At 29.7% G+C, this 27,329-nt stretch overlaps 1 protein-coding gene across 1 annotated transcript; it reads right to left on the bottom strand.

The window, feature by feature from the left end:
- Positions 1 to 12,822: 12,822 nt before the first annotated feature.
- Positions 12,823 to 26,170, bottom strand: LOC116777768 (potassium channel subfamily K member 18-like). Its single transcript, XM_032671478.2, has 3 exons — positions 25,821 to 26,170; positions 15,011 to 15,675; positions 12,823 to 14,717 (listed from the first exon to the last, which is right to left on the bottom strand). The coding sequence occupies exons 2-3, from the start codon at positions 15,600 to 15,602 to the stop codon at positions 13,927 to 13,929; spliced, it is 1,383 nt and encodes a 460-aa protein (XP_032527369.2). The 5' UTR covers positions 15,603 to 15,675; positions 25,821 to 26,170; the 3' UTR covers positions 12,823 to 13,926.
- Positions 26,171 to 27,329: the final 1,159 nt, after the last annotated feature.

A 27,329-nucleotide genomic window follows, 5' to 3' on the forward strand; every position in this document is an offset into this window, starting at 1 on the left:
ATAACAATAAAAAGTCAATTGAAAATCCATAAAATAATAACTGACTGATTTTTTGGAGCCAAGTTTTTCAAACATATGCAGCTTTCGTTCCCTGGCTCGCTCCAGTCTGTTATCACATTTCTTTAATATACGGTTACTTACTTATTTGTAAATTATTGTACGTAATTATTATTATTATTTTTCACCTTATTATTTTATTCTCAATCCAAACGGAACATTATAACGAATATAAAGTATAAAGAGCTCTCATGAGAGCATAATAAGAATAAAAAAATGAAAGGTTTTTTTTTCGTTTCATAAATAAATGTTGGTGACTCCTGGAGATGTGTAATTTATTTATTAAAACGTTTGTAGTAGTTATACGGTATTTATTATAATTATAATGCAATATTGCGTTCATGACCGATAGGCTGGGGAGATAGGAAATTCAATGAATGGAATGATTTTCCTCTTGATAATATATCAAGATTTATGTATGAGCTCCTTTTATGAACCTTCAGACTTGATTTGTATTTTATTTAGTTTCCGTGCATCTATAATTTAGAAATGTCACCAGTTTGACATTTTTAATATTGATTGTGATTTTCAAATTATTTACTTACTGTTTTTACTTCGGCACTTTACTTGAAAATAATACGAAATGCATACGTGTACATTAAATTTATATATTTCAATGTTTCCAAGTACATACAAAACTTCCATGCTTGAAAGTCCGCTGGTGTTTGAAAAGAAAACGAAAAAAAAAGAAGTAGAGAAATACTAAGTTATGGCTTGGCTGTGGTACCTACTTTTATTAGGAGTCCTACACTTGTTAATGCTCAAACTAGGTCAGCATTCACCTTACAGGAAGAGGACAATCAATCTATGATTGTACAATTGTTAAATTTAGACAAACTCAGATGTTTACGCTACCATTGCAACCCGTTGTTATAAAGGCAAACGGAATATAAATGTTAAAAATACCCTTTGAAATCTTTTTTGTTATTTATAACAAATATATTTGCACGTCATGTAATGTACAAACAAGCCAACTATTATTTTATATTTCGTGATATGTACGTATGTGTGTCTCGTTGTTCGTGCCCTCGTGTTCTGGGTGGCGTAATTAATAGTGTTTTGATGTACTCGATCCTCTGATGTAATAGATTCTCTTATAAACCACTTATTACCACATCGATATGATGATTAATCGACATTACCAGTTATACAGCAAAATATTAAGAATAAACCTGTCAATTAAAGCCAGAGTTGTTTGAGTGGATCGACTAATTATTACCAAGAAATATTTCTGCTGCCAGCTGCCAACTGCAAGGCTTTGTACCCAATTGGTTCAATGTCTGTCGGATTGTATTAACTATACTAACATATTATTTTATGATAAACGAATTCTGCAGTTCCCATGAACATATTTAAATATTTTAATTTACCATCGTATATATCATTATAAATGTACTCCCGTTTTATTTTTATATTTCAATATGCACAAATAACAGTTACTACTCTAAGATATCCACGTTTTATTAAATCACGCGTGAAAGTAAATGTTGACATTTTTTGACTTATGAACTCCCTTAAACTTGAATCATCGAAGACGATAATCGACTTTAAACATAGTCTATACAAAGAAATGAAAATTTTTGAAACTTTAAGCACATATATAAAATTATGCTTGAAATTGAAAAAAATATACTTCTTTGAATATTTAAACATTAATTTTATCGTTCAGAATAGTTCACAATAGCTACTTACTGTGAAACAATGATTATAATTGCCAGCTTTGTTCCTATTTAAATCTTTTGTGAATTAAATATAACGTAAACATTTAAGTTCACTTTTATTCCATTGTTACGAATACTTATTGTTTATGTTGGATTATTTTTTTAAAGAATTTATCTAATTTTATATTTTACATGCATAATATGTCTTAATAAAATATTTTACTCACGCCTCAGGTGTTTCAAATAAAGTTGAATAATAACAAAGCAGGAGATTATGTATATGTATATAAAAAAAAAACCAAAAGCCAAACCAAAAGCCAAAAAAAAATTCACAAAATTCTCTTTAGCTAAGTTCATAAACTAAGAATAGGTCCGTGCTTCACGTGACTGACAGTTGGAATGACAGGCAGTCTACAGTTTTATTTAGTTCTACCCTCCGTAATAAAACCGACTTTTATTTTAAATAACTTGGAATATTATGATACTATTATTAATTAATAACTGACATTAAATGTTATGCAAAAACCGAAATTATATAATGAGAACAAAATTCTGTAAAGTGTGAAGTGTGTGTGTGAAGTAAAATCTTGTGTGAAGTTAATTGTTGTGAAATTTTGTTTAATGTTTTAAATATTTAATTTCTATAGTCCACTTAATTTTTATAGGGTAGGATTTTGTAACATAGGTAACAAATATTTGAAAATATTTGGAGATTGATTAGTAAGGATGTTTCGTCCGTTAATATCAGGTGATTTATTGTATATTGCCAAACATATTTTTCGAGAAAGTTAAAAATTTTAATAATGATAACAAAATCACCAACAACTCTTCTATCTAATATATCGTAACTGTCTTTAGTATAGATTATTTATTATAAAATAAATAGTTTCAGATTGCTCTATGCGACTGATGTCATTTTTTTCCATCAAAAAGTTTTGAACCGTTAATTTATCACATCCAGTAATTTAGCTTACAGAGTTTATTTGAATATACTATAATTATAAACGAATGCTCTTATTATTAGAATTTTTTTATAAAACTTGACTTCCTAAAAATTGTCTCCTTTATTTTCTAGCATTTGAACTGTTTTCTGATAAAGCAAAATTATATACGAGGATGATCTTTCGTGTTATTTTTGTTAAGGAAATTACTTCTAAGAAATTCAACAATTTATTCATTAGTTTAGGTCAAATAAAAAACATCAATAATCTTTCAAAAACATATGCACTACTCGCTATCAAGGTAATTGTAGAAAATTCGGAAACTTTGACATACACAAGCTATGGCTTATATAAAAAAAGAAAGTAAAATTAAGTTAGTTTATCATTTATTCAGGGCCATTCTACTAACACTATAAACGCGAAAGTTTGTATACATATAAGATAATTTAACTGAGATCTAACCATTGCGAGCTTCAAATTGATAATCCAATATATTATTTGATTATTATAACAGCAGTAAAATCTGATTTGTATGCTATATTAACGATTATTATTTATTTCATAAAGGATTCCATTTCCTTTGTTGTTGGCTCTCCATAGAGAACCATATTTTAGCGTACATTAATAACTTAGTGGTGATTTGGTGTTTATTATCTCTTATTTACAATCATAAAATATTTCCCCTCTGGAAAGGGAAAAATTGGATGACTTAGATAGAATTTTTATATATTTCTAACAATAAACACCACTGGCCAAACATAAACGCACTTTATTGATATACAACAAGTGAGCAATGCTTTTATTACTTATATTGACGAGCGAAACCTTTCAGCATTCAATGGATTCACCGTGCGGGTGCCGGGTCCATCGCGTTACAGGGAGAGGAGCTGCAACACTGCCTGGAACTTGCGACCCAGGTGTAGGTTTAAGGGGCCCCTGTCTAACTCGCATTAAACGCTCACCTCCACTATCCAAGCTTCTCTCTCTACCTAACCAAATTTCTAACGAACCTACTAGGGCTGTCTTCGACGCACGTTCCAAGAGAGGACTGATGTTAGTTCTTGAAAGGCCCAAGTCTTTTAGCAGGTTGTAGAGAGATTTGACTGTTATACCTCTCCCTCCTACTTCTACCGCGAACAACTTTACAACGAACCTATTCTTAGTGAGTTCGTTAGTGAGCTCGTAATACTGGTTGACCTTGATTGCATGGTCTTTGGGGATGTTGTTTGCCCAAGGAACCGTGACCTCTATTATCGCAACGTGCTTTAAAATTCGCGAATATAAAAATATATCCAGTCTGGACGCCACCGCAAAAATATCCCCTGGGGTTTTAAATTGCTTTTCATACTTATCCATCATTATAGTCCTATCTGAAGCCGCTTTAATGTTAGAGTAAGGCTTGACATTTGATTTTGTAGTCCTAATGCCTTCTCTCACAAAACCTATTGATTGCTGGTCTGTAGTTATATTTTTTTGGTGCTCTTGCACTTTCAATAATCACAATAATCACAAATTCTGTTAAAATATCGTATGTATATATACAATAGATTGAAATGAAACTATTCATTATAACGACCACCCTCTGTTCGTAAATGTAAAGAGTCCAAACTAAAAATATACTACATATATAACTTACCAATAAAAGTTCGCTTTTGTAAGCACTGACTGCTTTATTATTAGTCAACACCCTGAAACCTTGCCGTGGGAGATATAATAGGTATGTCTTAAATGTTTTTATTATAAAATGACCGGAGGCAGACTTTAATTTGCATAACAAATTGGGCACAAGGGAGTACTTGTTTACTAAATTTAAATGGGTAACAAAGTGGGTCCTTTTTGAGTACGTCAAGGATAAGTAATGAAACGTAAGGCTTGTTAAAAATTGTATCATTTACGTACTAATAATGATATAATAATTATTATATCATAATACATATTTCTACAAAATACCAATTCAGAACACGGCATTGATGCATATATGAATGTCATAGTTCTACTAAACAATAAAAAACTTATCAAAGGAAAATGAAAAGCAAAATAGTCTCTATTTTACTTTGGACAAAATATTATTAAAGAGCTTTCGTGTTTTTGGATGTCCATAGTTTTATTTACACTACAGTAGTTGTTAATAACATTGACGGGCAAAATTATGAGGCCTTACAAAAACTGGCCAGGCTTAAATCACAAACGAGTTGTATATTTTACATATTTTTATGAACACCGTATATATCGTGTTTCTATGAAGCATTCGGATATCATTGGTTATAAAAATTCTTAATTTAACTGCTGTAAATTTTCTTTATTTCACTGTCATGTAATACTTGTTATAATTTCAAATCCATCATTGACTTGATTTCTATGTAAAAAAAAATAATTAATTAATTAACATTACCTTAATAACGAAAGAAAAACAAAGTTATTCATATATCGCTTTAAAACATTTTTGATTGTAATTAAAAAGGATTTAGAATAATTAGGGTTCAAATATGTTAATTTAATATTTTATTTATTTTCATTTAAAGTGGATGGATTGAAAGAGATAGCAAACAAGTTTATATACAAAATAAAATTTACAAGCATATGTACTAACTATTTAAGATTAAAAAATGTGTAGAATAAAGTATTGATTCTATAAAGATGTTCCCCATATAGAAGTTAAATATTTTTACTAACCCTGGTTTTTATATATAATTATTAACAGATATACAAGAATAAAAGTTTAATAATATCCAAGATTTATTTATTTCTTTACACATTGCTACTATAAATTAAATTACGTTCACTTTTTATACAATTTTAATAACAGGAGGAGAAAGTTACACATATATCGTTGATCGAATAATCGAATGACGAAGTGTAAAATTTAAAGTTTAAAAATAAACTTGTATTAAATAACATTACTTATATAGTTTTCAATTTAATTAACAATTCAAATTAAATTAAATGATCTCAAACATGGATTTAATGTGTGACATTTTTAAGAATCCTATATTTGTTAAGTGGATATAAGTCACACTAGTATTCGACACGGGAGCTGGACGGCACTGGAAGATAATAAAAGTCTTAACCCACGGACGGACTGTGACATTTGAAACAGTTTTTATTGAGATCGTAAAAGTGACACTGAGAATGGGATATTTCACATTATTAAGCTCCATAGGCCAGTCTCTCACAATTAACAGGTGCTTCAATAAAATACTCCAACTACACTATGTAACTATAGTAAGGAAACTGTATACACCGATTATTGTACGAGTATGAAAAAATAAGCTGAACTAAACAGAAAATTCTATAATCAACCCTATTACCACTAGAAAAGCTAATATATGTATATGAATAAAAATTATCTAGTGACTTTTATGGTTATATTCTATATCTTATAATCATTTTCATAGAAAGAGAGCGATTTTATTAAACATTAATATTAAATTGCTCTCTAATATACTGGTCCTTCAAATTATATGGAGGTTTTACTTACAAGTAATATATAAGATTTCAATATTAAATTGCTCTTTCAACAGTATAAATGCGTATAACATTCTATTATTTTTGTAGGCTATTTCATTTGTACAATTTTATGGTGTAATATTTGTATTCTCTTGAAACTTTCCGCTCGAAAGTTATAAGATAACATTGTTGAGAAAGCTTTATTGTATTTATTTAAAATGCTTATATTCGGAGTAGGCATTACTTGGCACAATGATTGCGAGATAAAAATCTTTGAAAATGTTTTTTAACCGTTTATCGTAACGATATATCTGATTCATGCAAATTCTTTCTTTCTCTCGTTCATTGTTTTTATGCGGTTAACAATGGATAATAAATTTCTTAAGCGAAATATATTAAGGGTTAGTCCACGTCTTGGTGGTTATTAATTTAAGTTCAAATAACATGAGATATTTCGAACACTGTACTCTGTTGCGTTTGATATGTCGGCAAAAATAAATTATAAATAAAGATATCAATAATTATAGATTAAAGTGAGTGAAGAAACGGCGTGAGACGCGCAGACCATCTTCAACCAAAGATCGACGTGGAAGGATAAGTTGACTTAGTGCGTTTTGCTCTCTCACTTGTAAAAGAAAACGCGGCGATCCGGCTCACTTCAATACACTTCAGAGCTTCTCGGCTTGGTTAGGCTCTGTGAAGGAAAATCTTTCTAAGTTATCTAAACATTTTATAAATTATATTTACAGATTAGATTTCTATAATATATTAATAAATATTCTTTGTTATGTAATACATTTAATTGTATTATATTATAATATATATTATACAATGTAATTGATTATATTTTACAATAATAGATATATATATTGTATAATATATAAATATGTCCTATCTATTAATGTCATATATATTTTTGTTTATGATAATCCTTTGAACATTTCAAATATTATAACATTTTCTGGAATATTGTTATTTACATGTAGTATTTGCTATTTCTATTTGCTTGTATTATAAAATGTTCTAGAGTTTATCTGGTTGTAACAAATTGAAATTTCAACTGTAAGATGCTTATGATAGGATTATAGAGTTCTCTTCAGTATGCTGACGTTATTGACCAACAAAGCCTTCACACTCTCTGGGACGTGTACATCCTCGTTCCGAGATTGTATTCAAATGCTGTATGGAATAGTCTAAGGCTGGCCAATATTGGAGATATCGCTTAATCAATGCGTTTCGAAATGCATATCGTGTAACAAACATTTCCAAAATGTATTTGAATAATCATCCGGAAGCTATTTAAAATGTATAATACAAATATATGTTCTTACAGATTAAAATTTTCTTATAGTCTTTCTCCATCTCTCTACAGAAGGAATATTAAAAAAAAAGGTATTCAGTAATGTACATTTGTAATAATGTTCTAAAAATTTAGGTTTTTTTTTCACAATATCTGGCTTTTCATTTGAAAAAAGAATAATAGGACAAGGTACGAATAACTAAAGTCCTTTTTTTATAATTTTGTTTGTAATCGTAGTACTAATCTTGATTGTTGTCTAGTTTAAATCTAGTACCAGTAACGTAAGGCTGTTTTCTCGTCACGCATTTCAGAAAAAATTTGTAGATTTATATTATTTCAAATATTTATGGGACACCGCAGAAGGACTTCATCCATCCATTAGTGACATTATTTACGTTTAACTATATTAAAAAACTATTATTACTACAGATGTTTTCGTTTATCTTGTAACTGTCGTTGAGGAAGTGTTAAATGTCACGATTTTTATAGGTATACTTATACCTACTTGTACGTTCATTGATAGCAAAACACACAAAGTCCGTAATTCTTTGTGCGTTGTATCTCTGCTGTTGTAATATCGGATATTTATTTTTATAGTTTAATATAAAACTCAATTATATTTTGAAAATATTGCGAACATATTATACCACGCATATGATTGCTGAAGCTACTTTTTGCAAAAGTTTTTGTTAAATATTTCGTCTTCTTTGAATTAAATTTGATCGGCGAAACGAATGAAAGTCATTTTTATAGTAAATATATAGCTTTTTCAAGTTCCATTGATTTACAAAACAGCGAGGTAAAGTACGGGCACGGTCTTCCTAGTTTACTATTATTTTATTCTGCGCCTTGGAGACTTTCCCTTTTTTTTTAAGTTTATCTCGGTTTATTTCTTAAAGGGATTTACTGTCTGCCAGGTCAAATGTGAAATCAAGGGATATAACGTAGACTTTAGTATATGGACTAAGGTTAAGCAAGTTTATCGTATCATAATTCTCTATACTATTATAAATATAACATATTCTTTGAAAATATGAACAAGTTTAACGAAATATACAATTTAATAAAATATATTTTCAAATGTATTGAGCTGATCTCAAGTGATTTTAACTACAGATGTGAATAATCAACAATACTGAAGCAAACTCCGAACGCCTGTCAGTTATCTTTGATATAAAGCTCGGTTCTGATACTACCTTTAAATAGTAACAAGTGGGTCGATTTTATAATGAACCTACATATTCACAAAAATGTTTGCAAGACTGTGTATACAAAAATGAGTGTAATTCTATCATATTTTTATTTAAATTATTATTCCTATTATATTTATTATAATATTATGATTATTACACACATGTCGTCAACCATTGTTGTCGTCAACCATGTGAGTGGCGAGGAGTGTTTTTAACGGAGCGACTGCCGTCTAACCTCCAAAACCCCGTTTTACGGGTAAAACCAGGAAAGGAAAAGATAGAGAAGGGGGGAAAGAGGTTAGGAAGGGGAATGAGGGGAGATACAGGACACCACCTTCATGGACTGAGGATAAAGGTATGAAAGTGGTGGCTCGAGGATCCGGGGTCGCGTACCCGTATGCCCAGGGCTAAATATCGGAAAAATATTTAGTAGGACACTCTCTGGTTTTTTGGTCTCAGGAGAGGCTCGTTTGTTATTTGATAACATTATATTAATTTTTTAATTAAAAACTATGAGATTACCATCGTGAGATAGGACGTAATCACGTAATCACTTTTAATTTAAAGGAATTAATAATTCTGATTCGTATAGAATAAATTGTTGTACTGTGTTTTTTATGATTTGGTGATCAATTTGTTCTGTATGTACTATTCTCGATACAGAAACTTTTGTCCATTTTTATTTTAATGCAAATCTTGAGATGTTCTTTGAGGTAATTTGGTGACCGATTGAACAAAAATTTTAATTAATTGACACTTATTTAATAAAAGATTGTTACACTATCGCACAGGTGTTCTCAAATTACGGAAGCGATTTGGACATCAACCCTCCACGCTGCTATAATGCACTTTGCTTATTGTTATTTTTGTGTATCGATTTGATAAAAATACAGAACACTTAACTATTAATATAATGATATACCAGCAGTTATATACCAATAAACATATAAATACATAATATACACATATATTGCAGTAATTTTATTGTGTTTGTGTAGTGAAACAATTAGCCGTTCAGACATTTTTAAATATTTTATAAGGATCCCTTTGCATTAAGAGCCTTATTAAGGCATGTAAAGTGCAGAGCGGCTATCCAGGTGTTCTTATACTGAATAAATGTAAATAATTAATGATGAAAGCTTACGTTTCTTGAACTTGTGCCTGGTATTGGAAACCAAATAACAGAGGATTAATTTGTATGTTTTAATTTTTATGTTGTTTCGTTGTATACAACCTATAACGATTTCTTGCCACTTAAATGTTCGTTAGGAAATATAAATACTCAGGTAAAATATATAGATTTTCAACTATTCATATTAACTGACGTATCACGATTGTGACTGTTAAGTGTTAAGTGTTCTGTATTTTTATTATAGGTCTTTAGAAAATCCCGTCGTCTGTGTAAAGTTATCTACATCTTGAATGTTATTTAGTAATTAAAAAAAAAAACTAAGCAAAATCTCCATTTAAATTCGTGACCCAAAAAAGAAAACGGGAGCAATTCAAATTTTACTTAGAAAACATTTTTAAAACAACAAAAGGCTGTTTAGGCCGAAATCACTTTCAAATCAGCAGAATCAAAACGATAAAAGGAGAAAAAACGTCCGCAGAGATATTTATCGGCTGAATATTCCGCTAGTGACGTCTGGGGTGGGGAAAATAAAATAACATAATGGAGTATGGTCTTAACAGTCTGGTAGGAATACGTTATGAAAGTTAATTAACAAACAAAATTAACATACGTTTATTGTACCCAGAGATATATCTTCTGGTTTATGTTTTTAAACTCCAACAATATAAAATATATTACTTATAATGTATCACACTATACAGTTTCATATGAACTCGTAGTTTTCAAGTTAGTTTTCAATGTTACGATTAAGTGTAATTCCCTTATTATATTGACAATGTGATTATTTTTATGACCCAAGTAAACTTAAATTTTTGTTAACGAAAAATACTATTATTTCATCGAAATCAAAGCTTCGTCGCATTTAGTAAGTTATGTGTAATATTTCACGTTTCAGGATATTACCGTGTTATATGAGAGATATATAACAAAATAACTCACTCTTTCAATAACAGTTGAAAACTTTTATACTTTATGTTTCCTGCATTTTCTTAAGATAAAGGATGAACATTATTTTAAAGCTACTTATCAAGACGAGAAGATATAAAAACAAAAAATTACTTAAATCAAAAAATAAAGAATTTAATGAATACGTTTGATTCGTTTATAAATATTTAATTTGATTGAAAACAGAAAGTTATGCACCTGTTTCTTTGCAAATAGCGATTCATTATAATTTTTTTTTATATAATTAACACTTTTGAGCCAATTTAAAAGTAAGTGTCAGTTTGATAAAATAGTTGACACTCTGACTTACTGATATAAGTTAATCAAATGTAGCTAGGCATCACCACATCGAAACTGGCATTCCAATGAAAAAACCTTATCGGAATCGATAGATCCGTTTGACAGCTACTAAGGCCCAAACAAACATACCCACACTCATACAACGAGCTCAAACTTATAACACCCTCCTTTTTCGATGTTAAGGTCAGAACCGCTCTTACAAGAGCTATGCAAATAGCGCGACTGTAACTTTTTATGTAGATACATGCGTCAATAATTTCTGGTTTTAAAAATGAATTCGTATTGTAAAAAAAAAATATTTATCAGCGATATTTATATGACACTGTCATAACATGATTTTAAACATCGTCGTGAAGTTTATGTTGAAAGTTCTGTTTAGTGATTAATATCGTTCGAGTATTCGTTACTAAACAGAACTTTAATAACTAACTAAACATAATTCTAACGAGTACCTAATCTATATTATGATTTTTTTACACGTCTTTAAATAATATATTATTACGTGGACTTCTGCATTGAATCCCTTAGCATATAAATAACAATATATATAACAAATTCTTATAAAAACTCTGTAGTATATTTGGAACGAATAAATTTAGCCTATATTTTGATTTTACACGCTGACAACTAGGTCGTTTTCACAACAGATAATAATAGATTTTTCAGGTTACAGATATAACAGTTTGAATTAAAAACCATTTCCGCAGACGGCAGTCGGGTTTAAAAGTTAAAATTATCAAAATAAATTGATAATTAATTAAGTCGACGAAAGTTGTCACAAACGCATACTATTATGATTTGATTAAAAAATTTACTTTCACTTTGAGTGTTATTTTTGTATAGATTTTAAATATATGAACTATATTTTTTATGTCTCTCATTTCATGCGTTACGGTTATTATTACATCTTTTGTTTATCTTCATTCTAATTAAGATTATATGCTTCCAAACTAATTTAGAATGTTTGATAACTTCAAAATAATAAAACTTTAAACCAAAATTTTGATTAGGATTTCAGGTAATACATTATGCAAAGCATAATTCTGTATAATTAAGTGTGGTTGTTGAAAGGTAACATTAAGTGCATAGTGCTAGTACTAAAAGCTAGCTAGTGTTAGTACAAGCTAGTACGAAAGACACTAAACCGTAGAATACGTTTTTGATCAACGACGCTGTTTTTATTTTTGCAAATTTTTATTCAAACAATAATGTAAATGGCGAAAAAAGCTTTCATTTAACTTGCTGTTTTGCAGTTTCATCACTGTTACTTTGTTGCGCTAAATCTAGTAATCTTAATTAAAAACGATTCATTCGGCTTATTGGAAAATTTTCATTTAATTTCGATGACAATGCATTTCATTCTACACTTTGCTATTCTGCTTTTAAACCAGAATTCACAAATAGTCCTAAGAATAAACAGTTCAGGCGACAAATGTGTATACACCGTTGATTACTGATGGGTTTGATATAAAAAAAACTACTTAAATTCAATGAAACGGATGGTTTTGCAAAGCTAATGGTGTTGTCCTCGATGTATAGTTTATAAAAGGCATCTTTTAACTTTCTATTTCACAGTAACGCCACAGATACTTACAGATTAATATTATTAATAATTCACTTGTCAAATAAAATACAGTTGAAATAAATTCGCTTAGCAGTTTTTCGTTAAAATGTTAAAATATTACAGTGCATTATGATATGATAATTTTGCCAATTGCTTAACACGCTCTTAATACTTGTGGCTACATAAAAAAGTAAAAAAAAAATATTGTGTATCAATATAACTGCGATATTAATACTTATAAAATTTTTAAGGTTTTTATAAATAATACAATAGTGATGATAAAATTATTTATTTTCTTTACACTTCATACAATTGCACGAAAACAATTTCCTTTTCACAATGAATATGAGGACTTGCAACATGTTTAAGTGGTATTTAAATGAAATCACTTTAAATGCATTTTCTGCTACAGTTATCTCGCATTCATTGCAAAACCGACCTTAGTAATTAAATATTAAATGTTAAAATTCACACTTCGTACGATCTAAGATATCTCTACAATACCAGTTTTATTGGTTAAATAGAACAATCACAAACCTAAATACTCAATTCCTATATAGAGGACTATATTTCAAATCTGACAATGCAATTGAGAATGTTGATTCGCAATCTCTACTTACACTAAACGAAAATAACCCAAATTTTATAATAGAAATATACACATAGATACTTATCAAATGTAATTAGAGTTCACATTGAAAGTGTTCCATTTAAATATACATACATTAACATATCTTAGTTTCCTAAAAGGAAAATTTTCCTTTTATAAAGATTAACATCGTAAGGCTGTATGAGTCATATTTTTGATTCTCAATATAATATAGTAAAAGTAATAAACAATTTTACGTGATTAGTTATCAGTTACCTTTCTACTTAATAATAAATATAAAGCTATGAATATAATATTAGTGTACATTTTTTTTAAGTTCCGTACAAAAATGAGCCCTTTAACAGTTTTTTTTGAAATTTTAGTTAAATATTTTTACTAAATGCTTATATTTAGCATAGTTATTACCAGAGGATTTAATTCTCCAGTGAAATATTATAAATTACATTTATACGCCTAATTTGGCACTAAATATACCTAGAAAGTCATTACCAAACATTTCAGTCCTTTCTTTAATCGTTTTTAAATATCAAAATTAATCACCTAATTCTACAATACTGAACTTAGTGATGAAGTATTGTTAAAAGTACTACATAAATTTCCGAAAGAACTTACATTGGCGTCACCCTCTCTGGTTCCTTCTCCTCCTTAACCGTGTAAACTGAGCGACGGATTGCACCACCTTCATATCTTGTACCTGGAGTATGATGCAAAACTTCAGGCAGGAGTTCTTCAGAATTGACTACTGTCTCTTCTGTGAAATTAGCACTTTCGTCTCGTCAAGACCTTTGAAGAAATTCTGGTGTCAGAATCTTTTGAGCGTTGCCTTTCAAAATCTTATCATGGTGCCGTAATCGGTGAACGATCTCATCGTGTAGTACGTTAAAGCACATTGCAGTCAAGGCCAATCCAGTTATGATGTAAAGTGAACAAAACCAAACGGTACCAGTAGAAGCGGCGTTCTTTTGGGTTAAACCTGGCGCTAAGTGTCCGAAGCCAATGGTGCTAAGACTCATGAAACAAAAATATATTCCATCAATTGGACTCCAACCTTCTATTTGATATAGAATTAAAGCACCAAAAAATATGTAAGTGAAAATAGCAGCCAGACATAAAGAAATAGGTGCAAAAATCGATAAGCCTCGAATTGAAACCTTGGAATCTGTGTCGGCACAGCTCATGGAATCACAGTCACGTAAAAAATGTAAATTTGGTTTATCTTTTATAGAATTTGTACTGAGACTATTCGCTTGGGATGCCGAAATAATTGTCCCTGATGGTGATCGTACGTAATATGGTTCTTGAAGGTGTAGAGTTTGAGCTCTGTAATCGTCTTGACGCCTAACTTTTTCTTTTCTTTCTTTAACTGCCATCGTTTGTTCATCCAAGCAACAGTAACCGCATTTTAGGCAACAACAACATAAAGCTCGACTGAAGACGCTTCTAGCTAGTCTTGAGAGAAGTGCACCTACTACAGATAAATATAGAAGTGTCAATGGTATTCCTATAACGGCATATCCGATGGTGACTGCTTTTCCAAGAGCTGTTTTTGGAGCCACGCTTCCATAACCTGTGAATAGAAATAGGTATGAGTAAGTTGACAAAAAAAACAATAATCACCTTGAAATCTCGCCATTAAAGGAACAATACAAGTATTTATTACACTTTATAGTAAATAATTTATAATTAACAAATTACGCATTTTTTCCAAGCTGATTTTTCACCTATCAAATGACTTATAGATATAATCATGTACCTTTTTTTAAATATTTAAGGAATGTGTGATTTATTTTTCTTATCATGTTAATCAAACAAAAAAAATATAATTCATATGTATATAAATTTATGTATTATCATACATACCAATAGTCGTCAGAACTGTCAAAGAATATAGAAACGCTTTAGCAAAGTTCCATTCATAATCATCTGAAATATAAGCCGGTGCTGATTCTAGAGCTCTAACTCCATACTGTTCAGAAACGTCGGCAGCAACCCTAGCTACTAATTTTTCTTGGAACCTCGCAATTTCCTGAGCGGCAAGTCTCGTCCAATTTTCTTTATAGAGAATATTCAAGGAAACTGTAATTTCCCAGATGCTTTCCACTGTCTGTGATCTCAATTCTGCACTGACTTGCGTAATAGTACCGTTTACTTTGGGCAGTGTTGATTTCCTATTTTCATTGACGTGGTATGAAGTGGTTGCTAAAGTCTTTTGGTGAACTTTTGCGGCACTTCCCTCAATGGCTAGGAAAATAAAAGCCCCCACTAATGTGTATATTAGCAGTATTACAAATATTCCTAGATTAGTTATGCATCCAGCTATCAAACTTTTCTTCTTGCTCTTTTTAGTTTTAATGCAAAAGCAACAAGTTGTGTTGACGTCATCGTAGTTGTCTGCTTTGCCGTTCTTTTTATATTTTCCATTAAGACTGATCTTCTTCTTATTTTTATCCATATTGGATTTCAAAAAGTAATTTTATCGTACATTTCTGTTTATCAGAACATTTATAGCATTGAATTCAATAAACCTGAAAAAAAACATTCAAGGAAACATACATAACAAATACAAGATATAGTTTAGCGGGTATGTTAAAGAACCATATAATCATATTAATAGCTTTTATGAAAGAGCATGTTTGAATAGAAATAAACAAAACTTGTACGTAAAAGAAAATGTCTCCATTTATATTTAAGAGAGATCGGTGATCCCAAGTTGATTATCATCTGGATTATACTGATTTACGAAAATCTGTCTATACAGACAATATTATCAGAGATTCAGCTGAAGGAAATAAAGTAGCTTGACTAGTAAAAGGCGTGTCGGGGATCTAAGGAAAAAGAAATTCAAAGGAGACACTTGAATATATACGTATGCCATAAGGTTTTGAAAGCAAATTTAACATGAGCGTTTTGTGCCTTATATCCTTCTATTGGTTTTTCAAATTAAGTATAAATTTATTCAACATTCAATGTGGATTCTCGTTTGAAATAACTTCTTTCGTAAGTAATGACGATACATTCAATACAGTAAAAGTATTATGCTAATAAATAATTTATGTCGACTACGGCATTTTCAGCTTCTTTTTTAAACTTTTTTTTTTGGTTGTAATAATATTTCTAATGATGTATATGAAAGATATTAAAATAGTAAATAAAATATGGGAAATAAAGTAATTTTTTTTATGTACTTTATTCAAGAAGAACGTATATTTTAATTTTTATTGAAGGGAAGAAGGCTTTTGACCATAACAGACAATTGTTAAAAATATTTCTATTACAAAAAAAAAAAAAAAAATTTGGAAAATTATGAAATATTGCGACCGTTTAAATTGCATGGACATACTTTTTAAAAAGCGCAGGCAAAATCGCAGATAACAGCAAATTGATAACAAAGGTTTTATTTACGTAACTATATTCTAAATTTTCAACATTGCAAATAGTCTATTTCAGCTCACTATTACATACAAACAACAAGGGATTAATGAATAAGTGTACAATCGCAGTCACATAAGATTGATTCAAGGTCTAAGCCAAGAATTATTTAATATATTCAGTAATAAAATAATTTAATAAAATATATCAAAATATTAATTAGCAAAGTACATCTAATTGCTACCTCAATTGTTTCAGAGTAAAATATCTTATAGAATATTTGTAAACATAATAAATCCAAACATAAGCATTTGAAATTAAATCAAAATCAATCGCAGTGCATTAAATAGATGTAAGCATTTAATTTTAAGATAAAAGTTTAAGTTGCTCGGCTCTAGCTACGTTACTGAACATTACTTGTTCGTTATCCCTTCCGCTACATTAGTCAAAACGTACATTGATTATCGAACTTAACGTTCAATCTCTAAGACCATTTACTTAGTCATTTTAGTTTAAGCGAAAGAGAATTATTTCAATTTCTTCATTATAGATATAATACGAAAATAGAGGAATAATTCTTGCTGTTATTAGTGTATTAAGACATCGACTAAAGCTTTGCGATATCCCCCTTTCGACAACCCTTGAAGGAATATGGAATTCCTCGAGCGCTTAAAGTGCTGCTTCGTTACTAATTAAGATCGCTCTAAGTGGCTGGTATCTTACATGTAAAACGTATTCACAGGATGAGAACATTTGATGAAATATTCTGAGTCTATTATTAAAGTGTTTAAAATTATTAATTTACTACAAGCAGCAGTGATGGAGCGAAATATATAATGTTAAATTAGTGCGAATATTTTTGTTACATTCATGTAAATCTAAGAAATGAGGAATAAGTTAGGGCATGCCATACATTTAACTGATTTCTATGTCCCAATTTAAACAAATATAAATCGATGGTTCCATTAAAACTCTATTTTGCCCTATTTGAATAGCACAGATTCACCAGAATGGAGAATTGTCTTTTTTTAAGTTTAAACTAAATTGATAATGAATTCCATACTTATCAATTAATGATTCAGCAAACATCACCAGCTAAACTCTTAAAACATATAACAAGTCGTGAAAAGATTTTAACTAACTGAAACAAGTAATATAGAGGAACGCATATATAGAATGATATATTATATGAATGTATTTCATACAGATTAATCAAGTGCAAATATATAAACAATAAATAAGCCCAGAGAGCCACAAAACAACTATATCTAACCAAAATACAGTGTACGTTAACAACAATTCTCATTCAACAGTCAGTTATATATTGCAAATATATAATATTTGAAACAACCATAGATTCAACCTCAGTTCAACAGTTCCACGCTATAGGAACCAGCTCAATGTTTTTGTTGAACAAACTTCAATGCGAAACTACTCGGAAGTTCTATTGAAGAGATTGTATAAAGTTGTCAAACAAATAAGTTGCTAGCAACACATGGTCTTTGACTCAATGTATTTATATTATTTAATTAAATTATAAAATATTGTATGTTTTATTATTAATTATATCGTTTCGTTGTTAAAACAAATTTTATTGTTACTCTTAAACAAACACGACAGAACGGTCAAATATTTAACAAAGAGCAGACAATAGAACGAATAAATAATGTGTATACCAATATATTAAATACAGTTCACTATTAGGTGTGTTAACATTGTTCGTGTGATACGAACGGAAATTACACCGCTTTTCAAATAATTATTTTCACATGTATTTTCATTAAACATCGAGTCACCAACCCCCAAATATACGAAATTAATGTCTAATGTATTTATAAAATAAAATAAAAAACACGCCCTATAGCTCTTTCTCGTACCAGCTACATCTCGTGATAACAATAAGGCGTAGTAAGTTCTAGATACTGCTGTTTTTACTAACAGATAGTTTCCAAACTAATCCCAAACTTAGGTTGGACATTGTAGTAAGTCGTAAGAGATTAAGGCAGTAATGACTTTACGAATATGGAAACTCTACTCACTACCTGGTTAGCAAAATTTGATTTGAAGTAAGTTAAATCTATTATGATAAACAATGCAGTTTGTCACTATTTCGCTTCATTCTTAAAAAAAAAAAAGATTTTTGATCAATTTATATGTTATTTATGTACAAGTAATTTTTCTTCATTCACAATTTTTTTGACCATAAAATATTTTTGCTAATAAGGTAATTTCATTAGGTGTATAATATTAAAATTGTTAAAATAATGCATTTCGAACATTCATTATTTTTCTAAGCACCAAATTTATATAAAATAAATAACCTTAATAGTCCGTTATCTCAATGAGAACGAGTTTCTCATACATATGTTAGGGCTGAAATAACAAAGTGATAAATTTTCATGAAGTCTCGAGATGCGCAAATGGTAATAACCACTGTTAAAAATTTAACTTAATATTATGTAATATTTTTAGCATGTTTAATTGAAATTCAGACATAAAGCTTTTGACAGCTTTAGTTATGTGACAAATTAAATAATTTGGAAAGAGCACACCTGGAAAACACAACATACAAAAAATGTCATAAGGACACATTCCATCGACTATATTTCGAATATATCGGATAATTTGATAAGGTCCGAAAGTTAATGAACTGCTAAAGAGTACTTCCACAGAAGACGTTGCCAAGATTTCTATAGACAACGTAGAAAATCAAGAATGACAAATATTGAATGAGTTACTATATATGTAAGTCTAATATTTTCAGAATTCCTAATTGTATTGAAATCTTCATTCTTAATATGATAAATTAAAATAATATTTCGAAAAGTTTGGTTAATGTTAATTTTTTTTATTACGTAAGTAGCAAAAAGCAGACAGGAATCTTGATTTCAAGCATTTTCGGAAGCATGCAACAGCAAAGTTTAACATGCACAACGCACAAATACAAATATATTAACTTAAAATAAAACAAACAATACTATTTGCTCTTTGTAACCAATTTATTTATTATCAAGGAAATCCTTATTAAGGCTTTCATCATATTAATACTCTATTCTATTGAAACCAAATATAATATGAAATATTGAACTCAAAAAAACCAACGAAAAAAATATTGTTACTGACGAGCACGTTTTCATTATTATTATCATAAATAAACACGGGTTCATTCCATGTCTGTTTCGCAATTTCTGTAAAAACAATTTCTGAATATTGAGTTATTAAAAAAGGAATGTTGATTAAGGGCAATTAATTTAAAAAAAAAGCTTTTGGCTTACATCCGAATAAGTTTCTTGTAATGGGCAACAATGTAATACTTTAAGCCAATTCATATTTAATGGCGCAAACTGATGATTCTTTTAATATTTACAGTGTATCACGAAAAAATATTAAAATTATGGCCAACTTTTTTTAACGAAATTTCATGTGGATTTTGACCTGGTAAAGTCATAATCCGGATACATTACCGATTGATGGATACTTATTGCAGCTCAAGGGGAGTTTTATGTCTGAAGTTACAAATAGGAGCTAGTAGAAATTATGCAGTGGGAGTCTCGGCACCCAAAAAATCCACATTCACTTCCATTCTACTGTAATTCCTATACCAAAGGAATGATGTAAAAGTACTAAAATATACTTTGAAAATTTGATTAAATTTTTCTCAAACGAGATAAAATCCAAAAGAGGAATAACAAGGTTATTGACAACAAGACAAATATTTATCGATTACACGAAATCATCAAACACGAAACATGAATCAATCAAAATATACATAATATAAAAAGGACAAAAGGCAGATTCAGAGGCAGATAATATGTGAAGAAATCAACTCTTTAGCAAAACCATTTTCAATGAGTGGTGAAGAAAATACCACATTTGTTACATTCAATCATTATCATTAAAATTAAGAGCACATTTTATGAAGTTTTTTCACCCATCGCTTTATTTGAAACTGACATGTACACACGCAATGAACACTAACATACAAAATACCCACCTACGAAAATTTTATTATCAATTTCAAAATTTATGTCCACAAAACTCGCTTAGAATCCGTTCGGGAGCACGCGGGGTAATGAAATAAGTCATTTAAATTGGAATAGAGATTTCAATGGAACATTAGGCGTGGGGAAGGCAAAATTCTGTAATATTGGATTATATCACTGATTTATGCAAAATCTTTATCGGTGGTGACACCTGAAATTGGATTTTGGTATCGCGTTAAGTAAAAAGGCCGGAAAGATCTCTCTGTCTGACCATTTTTTGTTAGATATAAAAGTATTAATGGACCGTGAATTACGCAGTTGTCTTCCATGGAAGACAAGAACATTGGCTATGTGTTATTGAAAAAATATATATGAGCTACTCATTATTTATATCATAGCATATTTAATCAATAAAATTGACTGTATATCTTTATAACTATATAAAAGAAAATCGTTTTAGTTACACTTTTTATAACTCAAGAACGATTGTACGGGTTTGGCTGAAAATTGATGGAGAGATAGCTTAGAACCAGAAAAAGGACATAAGATACTTTTCATCCGATCGAAAAAGAAAAAAAAAATAAATTGATAAAATCCGAAATGTTCTTAGTTACTGTCTTTAAGGAGGAACAGAGTTCGAGCGGCCAGCTATACATTACTAATCCTGAAACTAACGCAGACGAAGTCGCGGGCAAAAAATACTTTATTTATAAAAAAAAACTGCTTTTGAATAATATATTGTTTGTGGCACAACCTTATAAACATGTTTTCTAATCAGGAAATGTTTGTGCCGCATGTTTACAATGATAGAAAAAGTTTTTGTGTTAGTTTCCATTTTCGTCAGCGTTCTCTTACTTTTAATACCTTGGCTTTAACCGCAAATATAGTTCTTTAAAACTTTACTGGCATCGAAAACACATACGCCCTAATTCAGTAAATATAATAGCTTTTCCAAAGCTTTTCTCGTGTTTTCCAATGAATTTTCATTATTCTACTCAAGACTTAAATTATTAGCTAAAACTAAATTACTAAGATATCTTAGTAATTTATCTCATAACAGTAGTTGATGCTCAGAGAATGTCTCATTAAATTCCATTTAGCCGTAAAAGACTAACCACAAGAAATTGTCACATTTTCTTTACTACACATTTTCTTTCACATTTCATATAATGTACAGGTATATATACTTGTACATTATATTTATACGGTCTGCATGTACATTTTTATGTTCAATAATAGAAACAGACAAGTCATGTTAACTTGTCTCCTTTGAGATATAGATGTAGATATGTCACGTCTAATTGAAAATTTTAAATGAATGATATACTTGTATATAATATATATATATATATATATATATATATCGAAGGTGTAATAATGTATCATTATTTATATTTCTTCCTCAATTATATTTTTAATCTATATCTTTATACATTTTATATCCACACAAAATGTCATGTATCTTTAAGTCATCTAAAAATTCAGAATAATAACAACCCCAGAGCAGTTTTTGACTATGTCACAACAAAAGTGCTCTGTATGTGAGACATAATACTTGTGAATGTAAATGTAAAAAGTCCTGCATGATTAAGGAGCCCTCTGAGCCATGCATTTACGTTGCCGCAGGATTCATAATCTTCCTTCGCCTTGTTATTTTTTATGAGCACCGTAATAATGTTCATATACGCAAGCCTGCGGTTGCTGGTTTTTATCATCACAAGCTAAAATATCGCTTTGAAGTATTATGAAATTACGTTGAAGACGCAATTTACGTCCTTAGACGAATTTTGTACGATTTCCGTTTGACTCGCAAGCAGTTATTTCGATCTATGAAAAACTCCTTCAATTTTGAAGTAGTTTATAAAATTACATCAATATTACTTAAGAATACGAGTAGTTATTAATTTTGAGTCCGTATTTCCATCGGAATCAAAACATAGTTCGAGTAATTTTACTGATACAAAAGTAAAATGTTTCACATCCGATTGTTGAATTGCCTCAAACGTTTTGTCTCATACTTAAAAACAAGTGACCGAGTATTGGTCGAAATATTTCAGTGGCACTTGTAGTGCACGCCATGTTGCTGAAGAATAGCTCCCAATTTAATTGAACGGTACCAGGAAAACTGTTCAAAATCGAGTGAAACGAAAATTGGACTAACAAAAAGAAAAAAATATTGACAAAACTTTGTTTTCAAATGCCAGATTCAACTTTGAATCACCATTGATTCTTGTGATTTTCCAACATTTTGTAGAATTCAGTTATTAAATGTTATTTTATTGATTTTATAAAAAAAAAAAGAATTACGTGGATCCAAACACAAGTCGGTAGGTACCGTGTCGGAAACAATGTTAGAACATCAGAATCAATAGTAGATGGTTCAGGAAGAAAACAATAATTATTAAAGCAATAATAAACAGACGGCAAATAAGCTATCAAAGTTTAACGACTATTTAACAGCAACATAAAATGATCCCACGAACGATCAGAATTTGAATGTTTTTCGATAGCCGATCAATTACACAGCGTATTTTATTTCCCTGTAAGTCGTAACTTTTTGATGGTTAAATACGTTAAACGCTATATCGTTTTAAGTAAGTCCAAATTTTGACGAAAAATTTCTGTTCAAAAATTGTAAATATCCAAGCATTTCCAATAAATAAAAAACAAAGTTTACCAATCCTAACAAACGGGCAGATATCTTTCTTCGCTTCATTCACACAGATAACGTTTGAAATCCGTTAAGCTTTGTTTAATTAAAATGTCATCGGAGTAGTTGAGAGTTCTCCTTTTAAATGTAACTGATATTTTCGGATTGCTAGGCATTATTTTATTATTTTTAAAACTACATACTCCCGACGTTTCTGATATTTTGCAGCAAACGTGATCACAGGCAGACGAGCTGTGAACCTCCTTTTATATTAACGTTGTATTCAAAAACGATGAAGAAATATAGAATTTACAGTCATCATCATTATCATCATCAGCCTATAAGATCCCACTGCTGAGCAAAGGCCTCTTTTCACATGGAGAAGGTTAGAGCATTAATCACCACGCTTGCTCAAGACGGGTTGGCAATTTCAATCTTATAATTTGAAATTATAAGACCAGGTTTCCTCACGATGTTTTCCTTCACCGTCAGTCAGAATTTACAGTACATAAATATAATATTAAAACTTGCATTCTCATTGAAAACCCGAAACTTTTCAATGAAAACATTATAACTTCATTTTTATACATTGGTTTTAGCGCTTTTGAACATTTCATTGCGGATTTCGTTGATAGATGACTGCGGTTTTCTCGTTGGTTCGATTAATTTACTAGATCAAGACAAATAAATGTTTTCGTGATACAATTATTCCTCTTGCAGACAGAAAGTGTCAGAAAAATTTAATGCAAAAACGGCGTAACTCATTTTGAATTGCTTCCAAATAATGTATTTCAATATAAGTTATTTTGAATTATGACTAATTAAACAAATGAATTGATACTGCTTTAACATTTTAGCGGGTACGAAAGTATGTATGTATATATTTATTACTATTATTTATTTTTTATACTTATACAACAGGAATAACCATTTACTACTATAAGATATTTCAAATTTAACGTATATCCCAATCCTTACTTCAACCATGAAAAACCTAAATAAGGCAATATTTATATAAAAAAAAATATTTTTAAAATATATCGTTCAGATCCGCCATCTTGGATGTTTCTTCCACTTTGGATCTGGTATGACGTTACACAATTTAACATGAATAGCAATCCAAATTCAATGAAAATAAGAATTTTGTGTCATAGTTTGAAGATATTGGCTTTAAAATTTATAAATTGCGAGACCAAAAACAAATAATTTCTTAGGGTTACAGGTAAAGATTTTTTTGTTATCATTTTGGCAAAAATTGATTTAAAAATTTTATTTAGTAATGTTTGTTCTAATCTTCTTCGATTAATAATTTGAGCTTCAAGGAGAAGCTGAATAAACTGTTACTGAGGCAGTGCGTTCGTCACCAACGACTCATATCCACCTTCGAATGGGTGGAAATAACTCAAGCGCTGTCCAGTCGTAAAAAAAAAAAAAATTAATTATGTTTAAAGTCTATCGACCGTTTTTATTTAGTTTCGTTTAATTGTATTTAGAGATTGGTTTGACTTTTAGTATACGTCTTTTTTGTGAATGTTTCTTTTAATTTTAATGTTTTGTTTCCGTCTTTTATTTTGAAATGATTATACGTATACACTTTCTGTTCGTCTGTTTATAATATAAGTTGCTATCAAACTGTACAACATTTACAATAAAAAATAGGAAATTTTACTAACCAATGTTATCTCAAATAAAAACGATATAAAAGACGACTCATAAAGTACAACAAATAGTCCATTAAGAAATTCTTATATTTATATTATTTAATTCATTTTTTTTTTATTTATTACCCACGGTAGAGCCCAGATAGTTATATTAGAATAGTTATTCCTATGTGTGCTGCCTAAACAAGGCAGTTTCGCCCATAATATAATATAATTAATTTGAATGCCATGGAGATTACCTTCACTACCCTTTGCCTTGGATTCCAATCCCATAAATCATTTTTTATTTTCCTACAGTTCCTATAGCGACCATGCACCTATAACTACGCTTTCTGTATAGGGACCACGATTGGTCTAACCATTGCATTGGAATGCCTAGTCCTTTGTGGTCCATTTATTATATATAAATAATTTGGAAGAGATGAAATTTAGTCGTGTAAAAATATTCTTTTAAATAACTTATTAACAGAAACCGTGGATAATCAAAGAAGAATGTTATTTTAATATATAAGCCTAATAAATAAATACTCTTTCACATTCATTGTTCTTTGGAAGCACAAGCATTAACAGTTCTTTTGTATGTCACACGTATAAGTGGCTTTCCACAAAGCCACTGAAATGCAATTTTCATTTTTTAATTTAAACACGTTCTGCAAAAAGTTTCTTCATATTTATACAAGAATAATATTTTTTGTATTTCGTCTTTGATTCATTGTTCGTAACGGAATAAACTTATGTTTTGTGGAAAGATATGACAGAAATGTATAATTAGGAAATGTATCTGACCAATTTAAATTACATTGAAACTTTTAAACATGGGTTAAGTTAACAAGGTCGAATAGTTACTTTATAATATGTGATCAAGTTTTACAAATAAGCTATGTCAGCCATGTATTTAAAAAAAACACATAATCGAAATTATAGCGATTTATATGTTAACATATAAAAAATATAAAACCCACCACAAACAAACATATTTCTTATGAAAAACAAATATATTTACTCACCTTTTAACTTTGTTTTTATTTCAGTACACCGGTTCTTTTAAATTTCAACACGGAAATGGACAAATGAAATACGTTAATTGTAATGAGATTTTCCAATATTTAAATTATATCGGGCAAAGAATAATGAGTGAATTGCAATCACTCATCTCTACTGATTGCCACTGATCTGTCAACAACTAAAAGCTACACCCTTAATGAGATTAGCAATGACTATATGCATATACCACTTTTAAAGTTCGTCATGAATAACTAAATGCTACACTTATTAACTTATATTTTATAGTTTAAATTATTAAATTAAATTTGCTAATTTTTATTTATAACGCAAAAGGGACACACAAGTTCGCGGAGCCGATACTGTCCGCCATCTGCACGGATCTATTGCGCATGCGTGTTTTATTTCTACAACACTGACACATGCGCTTTAAATTCGTAATTTATGGACACAAAATAAGCAATACATTTACTAAAGACAACACAATTATATTATTGAAATCTTTTAGGTGCTCTATAAAAACTATTCTTCACATAAACATTTAGTTGCCCACAAAGTAATGCAAGCACCTATTTTGAATTCGACATAGTAATACTTTTTGAAGCAAGTACCTACTATCTGAATAGATTTGTCTAATATTAATCTATCTATTGACTCTTTTTCATAAATTTATTTTTGTCTTGTTAATTTACTGGTAATATAGCTAGGCCTTAGTTCTGAGACTAAAGAAAATACTGTTTACATTATCGGTAAGACCTTTAAGATACAATAAAATAAATTCGATTTGATGTGACATATTTGGCAAACGATTGTTTCATAGCTGATATTTTATTTTTATAATAAATACAATGGGACTATTTTTGCAAGTCTTTTTTCTCCCCACACTTCCTTGAAGACATGTATATGCACTTAAAGAAAAGTTTAAGTTTATGCTTACGTCGCATCTCTTTCTTTTGTATTATAATATTTAAGTCATTTTGTATTTGCACTGTTTGCTGGTTATAATAATGTTACTTTTTATAAGCCCCTCAATAGATCTCTTCCATTTGTTTAATAGGAGTTTCTATTGCCAACAAGTGAAAGCCTTTCTTGATGCCAAAACCAGAAATAGTTCGCTTTGACACCCTATTATAAGCAACTCAAAGCTTACCAGAATGTCGTTGACTCTATATAAATACAAAACAATAATTTTCTATTAACGGTAAGGCAAAGATAAACAAAACACAATCAGAACTTCTATTCAGACGCCTTCAGGTGAAAATATAAAGAAACATCTCAAAGTTAATATTTAGAAACCTAAATGAGTTTGTTCATAGCGTTTACACAAATTTAAACATCCTCTTAATGTTCATGGTGGTAACAGGCTATCAACTTTATCCTTATAAAAAGGAAAAATGTTTGTGGGACTATTTACAATTTCATCATGAAATGTTTATTTTAAATGTTTTTCGTAGAAAATATAATTAGTTTCCTTATATTGAGGTTCCTTAATGATTATCATAAAAATGTTCGCA

Source organism: Danaus plexippus, chromosome Z, assembly GCF_018135715.1.
Source record: "Danaus plexippus chromosome Z, MEX_DaPlex, whole genome shotgun sequence".
NCBI classification, from domain to species: Eukaryota; Metazoa; Arthropoda; class Insecta; order Lepidoptera; family Nymphalidae; genus Danaus; species Danaus plexippus.

Bases quoted from the DNA above. Each gene is read 5' to 3' on its own strand.
- LOC116777768 (XM_032671478.2), bottom strand. From the start codon at position 15,602: ATGGATAAAAATAAGAAGAAGATCAGTCTTAATGGAAAATATAAAAAG. The intron at 14,718-15,010 runs GTATGTATGATA...TTCTATTCACAG, and splicing joins GACAGTTCTGACGACTATTG to GTTATGGAAGCGTGGCTCCA.